The following is a 9,696-nucleotide window of genomic DNA, read 5'->3' on the forward strand; positions in this document are numbered from 1 at the left end:
ATTATGTTTGTATCTTCCAACTGTACAATATATGTGCAAATAAATTATTATTATTATAGGGCTGTAGAAAATGGCATGTTTTGAAAGTGGCCCGACATAACCTGACACTAGATACAGTATTCATTGCTGTCTCATTATTTTTAATTCACATCACATTTACTAATATAACAATACAATAATATTCTCCATAAGCTTGATCACCCTTTTGATTGAGAGGCAGTTTAAGGATATTTAGGGTACGAAATATCATACTGTAATTCCACAATGTGTAATTTGTAGTATGTAAACTCCTTGTCAGGTTGTTAAAATATCCACATTCTCAAAATTAATGCAGAGGTTGTGATGTCAAGAACCTCGAATCCCCTTTTGTTTTGTTGTACAGCACACCTGCTCAGCCAGTGATGGGGAAAAGTTTAAAAAGTATAAAACTGAGGTTAACTCCCTCTAGACAAAAGAACATGTTATATAACATTATTAAATAGATCTTAAACTGGTGTAGCTCCTTTAATCAAATCAAATCCCTATCAATTACCAGGAAGCAGGCTGTTACTTGTTCTGTACTGGGCTTATCTGATTAAACAGCACCCAGTTTGTTCCTAATCTCTTTCCACTACATTTAGAGAGCTGATGCGATATGTTCATCGCCTACTTTATATTTAACAGGAAGCTACTGACTTTGGATTCATCAAGCTTAGATTGAGAAATGTAGAATTATCTGTTTGGTAAATATGTGTACGGAGAGCAAATTTCATAGAAAAGTATTATTAGAAAAATAATAAATATATATTATTTCCTTCTTATCATTATCTACTGTCATCTCTTTATGATAATCACCATTTAGAAACATGTAATTTTCCTCAATTACGAGACAACATAACAATCCATATGGAATTATCTTGTTCAGGGTGCTGGTCCCAGTATGAATTGAAAAGAAGGCTACACACACACACACACACACACACACACACACACACACACACAAACACACACATACATAAACACACAAATGAACACATTGAGCTCACTTAACTTGTCCCTTCAAATAGGCCTCAAATAGACACTCAGAGACAATTTTCCCAGCAGAATTGTGCCCTTGTTGTCCAAATAGTAATAATATTAACAATCTCTCTGTTTTGTTGAGGTCTCTCAGTATTTCATGTCAGCGTGACAGTGAGTCAGCATGACCAATACAAGGACCCTGAAACCAAAGCAGCCAAATGGAACTGTGCTTTTCATACTGCGACACGTCTTCAATGAAAAGGAGCTAATTCAATGCCGTAAAATGAATAAGCTTTAATTGTAGTCTAAAAGGCATAGCGTGTAACCCAAACTTAGTGAAGAAGATTATACTCTCAATTAAAAAACATGTTTTTTTGAGTCTAGTGCATGAGGGCTCTGACTTATAATAAAGCACTTTAAAAGTCTATATAGCCTAGATAGAGAATATAGTGTAATGTGAACCTGCATATTAAATGCTATTGCCTTACTAATAAAGTGCTCACTGTTTCTTTTACCAAGACAATAACAAGACAATAACAATACAAGCAATATAAGAGTGGGCAAAATGACCACACTGACAGTCCTTGTATGCACACATATAGATCTTTTGTCTTTTGTCCCTGCAATTAACACCAGAGGTGGGAATGTGTCTCTGACCTGACAAAACATTTCCATGTGAGGGAAGTAAACAACAAGAGTGATGAAGGACAATGACCAGAAGAAAACACAACGAATGTAGAGCAAAATGAAAGTCTTGAGGGATCGAAGGTTTAATTTCCTGAGACCTGTATTTCAAAAGTTGCTTCATATGATACATTATTCAACTATTTAATCAATTATAAAAAGGAGCTACTTTTCTACAAGCAAAAAAGGTTAACTTAATGAGCTTGTTAAAGCTTGTTTACAATTAAAGTGTAACGTAATTAACTTTTTACTCTAAATTAATTTAATTACAAAAAAATCACTGACATCTCCAATAAAGAATAATTATTTTGTCAAACTGTGTAAAATGAAGTTCGTGCAGTCACACAAATGAAAAGCTTTTTTTTCCCCATTTCAAAACGTGATTCTGATAATCCATTGAGTAATCCGAAAATGTGTAATCTTGTTTTTCAAATAGTCTAGTTTATATTAAACCTGGTAAACCAATAGGTTACTCATCAACCATGTCAGTTAACAAACATTCATCCTGTGTAACTGTCTTTTTTTATTCAATGTATAAACTAAATCCAAAGATTTTATTGCTAAAGCTTCACAGGCTGATTTATTGATCCTTCATTCTACTGGACAGTGATGACGCCATCCTCCCAGCTTTGCTGGTTCACCATCACGTCGTCCTCCTGCTTCATGGAGTTGAGCAGATACCTGACGCCCGCTTTCACACCGGTCTTCACCCCTGCACCCAGGGCGTAGCCCGCCACCCCGGCTGTCCCCCCTGTGGCCACCATGAGAGCATCTGTGCCGAGGTCAACGGCGCTGAGGATGGCTCTCTCCTTGGCTGTCTCAGAGCAGTTGACTGAGGCATAATACACAGCCGTACCCAGGTTATAGAGGGTGCTGACTGCAGGGATCCACTCCACCACGTTGTACACACGCTGCTCGCTTTTGCTGATGCAGCTACTCTGGGGGCTTCGTCTCACCCGTCCACCCATCAGAACCTCCTCTGTGCTGCACCGACGGAGCCAACACTCAGACTCTGTGGAAGGTAAGACGCGACTGCCTTTCTTCAGCACTCCCTGGTACTTCCCAGGTCTGAGCGGTCCGCTGCTGGTCACACCGGCACACAGGACTCCTAGTCTCTCACAGGTGCTCACAGCCTCCTGTAGATCACCTGTGGTTCCTTCCACAGCTGTTCCTACCAGCGTGGTTCCACTCACCCTGGTCCAACCCTTACAGTGCCCTTCATGCTCGGAGGAACCTTCTCCCACCACGGCCAGCTGCTGGATGTTAAACATCACAGCCTCTATGTGGCGCCTTGCTTGATTCCTCCCTGAAGGCGATGATGCAGGTGCAGGCGTGGATAGAGACTTGCTCACCCTTCTCTCTATCAGACCCTCCACCTCCATCAGGAGCTCCTCCGTGTCCTCCACTCCCAGCAGGTTGTACAGCTTGAGCACCAGGGCCTGTGCTTCCTGTTGGCAGCCTGCCACCACCAACACCGGCACTAAAGAGAGACCCAGGAGCTCCTGGGGAAACATGGAGGATGATGGGTCGTCCACGGTGCTGGCAGCTAGCAGATCCTCACAGCTGACGTTCCCCTGAATGTGGAGGTGATCTTGAATCTGCTCCGGAAGCTTCATCCTCAGGATTGATATTATATTTTCGGCAGATCGTACTCTCTCCTCTTTTTGTGCAGGATCAGGGTTTTCTGCGGATGGGATACGGAGCTGGAGTTTGGGTCCCAGGAGAGACGATCCATGATCCTGTTTGGCTGTTTCCTCTCCCACTTCATAGAAGTCGGCTCCTGGAAGTGGAGTGTTTCTCAGCGCCAGAGGAGGTGGGACCCTGCACAAAGCCTGTTCATTCAGCAGGAGCTGGATCACAATCAGCCACTTCAACTGGGAGGACATCATTCCAGTCTTGTTAGAGCTTTTTTTCCCCCAAAGCTACAACATTAAACACAGGAGAAAAGAATAAGAACAACAACCCAACAACATAACAAATAAGTCCTTGTTGCACATACTGTTGATCCTGCAATCGAGTATGTCAGTCTTTTAATCTCACGCAATGATTCATTGGCTAACCCTTTTTTTATGGCTGCACCTGTTTCACTGCAGATTCTAAGACAATATTAAATGACCCATGAATCTTATCCTGTAATGTTTCTAGTTGCACTAAATTATCTTTTTAGTTCTATATGATTTTAGATTTTAATCTAGTCTGCCTGTAAAAAAGCCCTCTCAGTAAAGGAGAGCAGCAGTGAAATACAGTTGTCTACATTACAAACAAAAGAAAAAATACATGTATTTTAAAATGTGCAAGAAAAAACAACACATGCCATTACAGGGCCTCTACACTGAGCATGTCCTCTTTTCCGTGTACTAGCTACAACTAAAAATAGAAATGTTGTTCCAAACACAACTTCATAATTACATTGCATATTTGGATCATATTTGGATCCTGTGGCAGCTATGTGTCCAGCACCTACCTTTATAACAATCAGACGTGGAGTCCAGAATGTAGCAGTGCGACCAAGATGGCTTCAGCGTGTAGGATGCTTTTTGTTTCCCCTTTTTACCCTCAAAACATGTATAGCGGTCTTCTTTCTCTTTGCCTCCAATGAGAGTGTCCTCCTTTACACATGACATCCCACAGCCCTCCCTCTGTCTCATCTGTTTTTCAGCTGCCGCTTCTCTTTGGCCTCGTTGCTCAACAGGGAGATCAGGGCTTGAATATTGATTCAAGTGGGGAAAGTCCATGTGTTCTCAAGCAGTTTTGTTTGTCTGCCCCACTATCCTCTCATCCCTCCCCCGTCCCGCTGCTCTCTCTCAGGCGGTAGGTTTTGTTTTTGACCCAAATACTTGAAAGACATCTCCCCTCATGCCGTGAGCATGTGAGGAAAAGTGATAAGTGAGATACACTTGGGGCTATCTGGGGTAAAGACTAAACACATTCACATCTCCACTTGATGTATTGTTGTTACTGCGCACCTGCTCATTGCTGCTACATCTCACTTTGCTGTACTAATTTCCTTTAGAGAAGGGTTTCTTTTATTCTCTGAAGCCCCATTCACTCACAGCAAAGAAGCTGTTGGTAAAAATCCATCTCTTTGGCAATCAGCGTAACCAGAATAGCGTGACTTTGCCCTGGAGCAGGCTCATGCTGTCCTTAGAAAAGCTTGTATCTCGTATGAAAAAGTCACATGAGACAAGAAAAAAACAGCCCTGCTTTCAGTTTTGTGGCCATGCATTTTTCAGATAATCCAATGGGTTTTTAAATAAGCTAAAAAAGAGGTCAATTTTGAACAAACGTCAGATCCTCTTTGTGGCACCCTGCTTGTTTCAGGCTGCAGAATGCATCAGCATCAAACATTACAGAGACATGAGTGGTGACTAGCTGGTGAACATAGTGGAGCATTTACCAGCTAAAGAGCCAGATATTTACTAAGGAGTCAGTGGAGAAAAATATCTGTCTATTTTTAGACAGTTAAACCCTAACTACCGGATGTGTAAAAAGACAACTGCTTGCTAACAAGTTTGTCATAATTGTTTTTATATAATAAATTCTCATTTGTGAAGAGTTTTTGAAGATCCCAGAAGAACTATACCAATTCAACATTATATGCTTACATCATAAGTACTTCATATTTGTTGCTTCTTTAGGTCGTCCAGTCTGTAATTTCATAATCACAGACAGAAAATATATATATGATAATGATTTCATATGAGATCATTTCAGAAACCTATTGGAAGAAAGTCTATCTCTATTAGCTTTGTTGAGGGGGAGATGGTGCTCCTCCACTGTCCCCTACTGGAGACAAAAAGGTTGTGATCTAACGGAGAATAGAGGCCTTATTCTCAGCCACTCTGAAGAAACAAAGTTAAAATCGTTAACATCAATAGACTAAAGCGAAAGCGTCAGTTGATATTGTGTTCTCACCTGTTTCATTAAGGGAGCCTGGAGATAAGGAAGCAGCCCTCTGGGTTTCACCAAGTTACCAATCTGACAACTTGCAGGTGTGATTCATAAAGTATGATGGGTTACGCAGTCTTTTCCGTCGGGATTTAAGTAGAATTATCACTTGGAATAAATAGGATCAATCAAAAATGTGCTAATTTAAGATGATGCTTTACGCACAGCTGTGGTTAAATTAACCACATGAATCAACTCAATTGTTGTGATCTCACACCGATAATCCCAGTGCAATTATCATGTTTTAGTCTTTTGCTAAAATTGACTCTTGAACTTGGAAGAACCAGTGAGTGTCTAACAATGTTTAAAATTAAAAGAAATATAGGAATAAGTAATGTTAAACAGTTTTTTCCTTAACAATCAAGCCTACATTATGTAGTGTCAGTCAGGGAGAAGAAGCAAAATACAAACACTTATATTGCCTTTTCTTTCTTCTTGACAGGATGTCAAGATTTAGTATTTAGACAGGCATATTCAGGCCTACTGTGTTTTATCTTGCACTTAAATAAGATATTTACTGAAAACTAAATTTCTTTTCAATAGAACAATAAGGATGTATACAAAAGAGAGGAATGTAGCAGGACAACATAGTTATATGTAAGAAAAAAAACATGTTTTTAGTGGATGAACAACATAGTGATGGTGGTGCTTAAGTGGTGTCAGGTTTGTCAAGTTTTTCCTCAGTAACAAAAGAGAAGGTGGAGAAGGTTCTCCACATTCACCACCGTGCAATTAGAAATCCATCCATTTTCCATAACCTGCTTATCCAGTTAAGGGTCGCAGGGGTGCTGGAGCCGATCTCAGCTGTCAATGGGCGAAGGCAGGGTTCACCCTGGACAGGTCGCCAGTCTGTCGCAGGGCTGACATATAGAGACAAACAACCATTCACACTCACATCCACACCTACGGGCAATTTAGAGTCTTCAATGCACCTAAGCTGCATGTCTTTGGACTGTGGGAGGAAGACGGAGAACCCGGAGAGAACCCACGCTGACACAGGGAGAACATGCAAACTCCACACAGAAGGTTGTCCAGCCCGGGAATTGAACCCGGGCCCCTCTTGCTGTGAGGCGACAGTGCTAACCACTACACCACCGTGCAGCCTTGCAATTAGAAATCAAGTGTTTAATTATCCGTTAAATACACATAGTTTGGCTAAAAAATGACACATCTTAAAAACCCTTTGCCAGTGTTATTGCTGTCATGAACACAGTATGGGTTTGGATAAGTTGTCGTTTTGTTGGACAGAATGATTTTTGTTCCTCATATATGACCTCACTAATTTCAGGTGGGTGTAATGAGACTTTTTGAGCATTTGTCTGTGGAAAGAAAGGCTCAGCCGAGAGGTTTTCCGCTTGCCCTTTCATTGGTTCAGAGAGTGTGGGAGTTATTTGGCTCTCTGCTCTTACACACCAGTTATTGACGGTGTACACAGAACAGCAATATCCGCTTACAGGGCGTACGTTGTTTCCCAGTCGAGTCCACTTACACGGTCACATAATGCGCTCAATTTCTCCTGGGAGACACACACACACACACACACACACACGCTAACACTGTAGTTCAACTTTTTTATTGTGTGTAGTTATAATAAGCAAAACAAGTATTCCTGTAAGTCGCTTTGGATAAAAGCGTCTGCTAAATGACTGTAATGTAATGTAATGTAATGTAAAGTATAATGTTTATGATGAATAGTGCTATATTAAATGAATTCTTATTGAACATTTTTATTTTTATTTCGTTAAATAACAATGTTTGAAAAGATGCACAACTTCTTTTTTTTTCTATTATAATTGCATCCAAGAATCTCATGTTGACCCTTGAATTATTTGATATGGACTAATGAGAAATAATGTGTGTGTTTGTGTGTGTGTGTAGGGGTGTGAGGGGAGGGGAGTTTGGGTGGTGGGTGGAGCTCTAATTGGATTATAAATGAGCTCAAGGACTATAATAATTGATATAAGAGGCTTCTAAGCAGAGATGCAATTTCAATCGGCAGAGATACCAAGTAAACTGTTGGACGGATCAAGATCTTTCAACACTGCTAAGAGGTGAGCCGTTCATGTTGCTTTCATTCATTTGTAATAGATAACTGTCATGAAGGAGCCTTATGATGTTATGAGAGGTCACCGCTCGCCAAGAGAAGACATAAAGATTCCGTATTATCCTTTTTTTCTGATTAAATGCTTTCATTTTATTTTTGTCATATAACTTGCTCAATTTATTGGATGAATGAGTAAATTGATTGATTGCAGGTTTGGTAATTATTATCTGAGCAGAGAATAAAGCAGCTCTTCTTCTGTGTGTATTCATCAGAGTTTCTCTTTGCTTTGCTGACATATTCAGGTTGACTTATTGAACCCCTTTTCTATTCCATTTATTTTGTCATTGTCACTTGAAATTGCTTGAAATAAAAATAACAAAAAGATAAATAAATAATTAAATAAAGGAGTCATACCCAAAATATTTGAACCCTTGTGACACAGAGTGTCAGCTATGGAGCTATGAAGAAACACTCCTAGCCACTATTTTTGGCTGAGTTTGTTTGTATGCTACGTTTCAGAGTAATGGAAAGAACTCCAAACTGCTGCTGCACTCGTGCTTCACTGGTCGCTTTAGTCATCCTCGTCTTATTTCCTGTGAGGTCAGGATGTAAGGAATACACCTACAAGTCACTGACAGAGGTAAGACTACATAAATTTGGGGCCTTTTTTCTCGTTTCTCGATTTTGTGCCTCCTCGTCTTCTTGCTACTTCAGCTTGTGACCTGGAAATCAATCTGAGCACTCCACCTTGAAGGACGTCCCAATAACTTTTTAATTTATTTCTAGGATTTTTAAAAACATGTTTATTGTGGGAAGTTGAAAAGCCTGAACAATTTCCAACAGGCTAATGATGTTTTGTCTTTCAGGCTAAGCCAGAGTGCTGTGTTAGAGAAGATGCAGTGATGAAGAGACTTAAAGACCTCGACTATGACAGTTTTGTGGGTCTGATGGGAAGGAGAAGTGTTGCTCAACCAAACAGTGAGTGTTTTTTTGTTAACACCACGTCTTACAGTTCTCATTCTCACTGACACTGGAACTTCTGTCGTCTAACCTCTAACTCTTTTTGCATGTCACAGAAACTCCAAGAAAAACTATGAATTTGAAACCAGTTTCCAGTATTTATATGTAATGACCTAATATATTATGGTATTGTGTTAAATTTTCTGTTCATCTTGTGTAGGACACATGGATCACATCTTCGCTGATATGTTGGGGCTGCGAACAGGTGAGTGTCATTTGCAAGTTCATTCAGTAAGTCATTCAATATCTATTGATTTACTATACACTTTTTACAGTGTACTGTGTGGCTATTGGTAGGACAAATATACAGATATTTGTGCATGATGATTTTTTATCCATACCAAGTATAAAAATCTGATAGCACAACAGTAATTATCCACCAGAAAACGTTTTTTTGATTCATGACATCGTAACCCGACAATAGCACCAACAATTGGACATTTGAAGCAGATATTGAGTATGATATTTGAGAGTTAACAATATAGGCTGATATTTCTTTTTTATAAACATTTTCTAAATCTATCTATAAATATATATAAAGCTAAACTTTCAATGAAACCTAGTGCAGATTGAAAAAAAAATACTACTTATGTAGTGATTACGATAGCCACTTGAATGTATAGTCATTAGGCTTTTTCTTTTCCTTGTATGAACAGGATCTGCTTGTCCGTGTGCTGAGGATTATGTAGAAACTAAGAGAAGCCAATTCATCAGTCACGGGAGGCAGAGGTAGGGTCTACATCCTCCCTAAAATAAATACAGAAAACACAAGAACTGTTGCTTAATCTTTTACAAACCTGTTTTTCTTAGGTTTCAACGCTTTCTGTGGTGGGATGTCACGCCTCCTCCGCCTCAACACAGACTGTAAACAGTCTCTCACAGCGCTGATGAATCCTCTTAGCTATCGTAACAACAGAGGACGTTGTATCAAAGTTATTAAACTACATTAAGCATGCATGAATGCTTTTCTACTGTCAGTGGAAATTGTTCTGACTTGTTAT

General features: G+C 39.8%; 2 protein-coding genes across 2 annotated transcripts; one reads left to right on the forward strand and one right to left on the reverse strand.

The window, feature by feature from the left end:
* Nucleotides 1–1,745: 1,745 nt before the first annotated feature.
* apof (apolipoprotein F) lies at nt 1,746–4,327 on the reverse strand. The gene is made up of 2 exons (XM_054617015.1): nt 4,148–4,327; nt 1,746–3,605 (listed from the first exon to the last, which is right to left on the reverse strand). The coding sequence occupies exon 2, from the start codon at nt 3,570–3,572 to the stop codon at nt 2,280–2,282; it is 1,293 nt and encodes a 430-aa protein (XP_054472990.1). The 5' UTR covers nt 3,573–3,605; nt 4,148–4,327; the 3' UTR covers nt 1,746–2,279.
* Nucleotides 4,328–8,198: 3,871 nt separating this feature from the next.
* tac3b (tachykinin precursor 3b) lies at nt 8,199–9,593 on the forward strand. The gene is made up of 5 exons (XM_054616098.1): nt 8,199–8,315; nt 8,542–8,653; nt 8,856–8,900; nt 9,352–9,424; nt 9,506–9,593. The coding sequence occupies exons 1-5, from the start codon at nt 8,199–8,201 to the stop codon at nt 9,561–9,563; spliced, it is 405 nt and encodes a 134-aa protein (XP_054472073.1). The 3' UTR covers nt 9,564–9,593.
* The last annotated feature ends 103 nt before the right edge of the window (nt 9,594–9,696 follow it).

The sequence above is a fragment of the Anoplopoma fimbria genome, chromosome 17 (genome assembly GCF_027596085.1).
Source record: "Anoplopoma fimbria isolate UVic2021 breed Golden Eagle Sablefish chromosome 17, Afim_UVic_2022, whole genome shotgun sequence".
NCBI lineage: Eukaryota > Metazoa > Chordata > Actinopteri > Perciformes > Anoplopomatidae > Anoplopoma > Anoplopoma fimbria.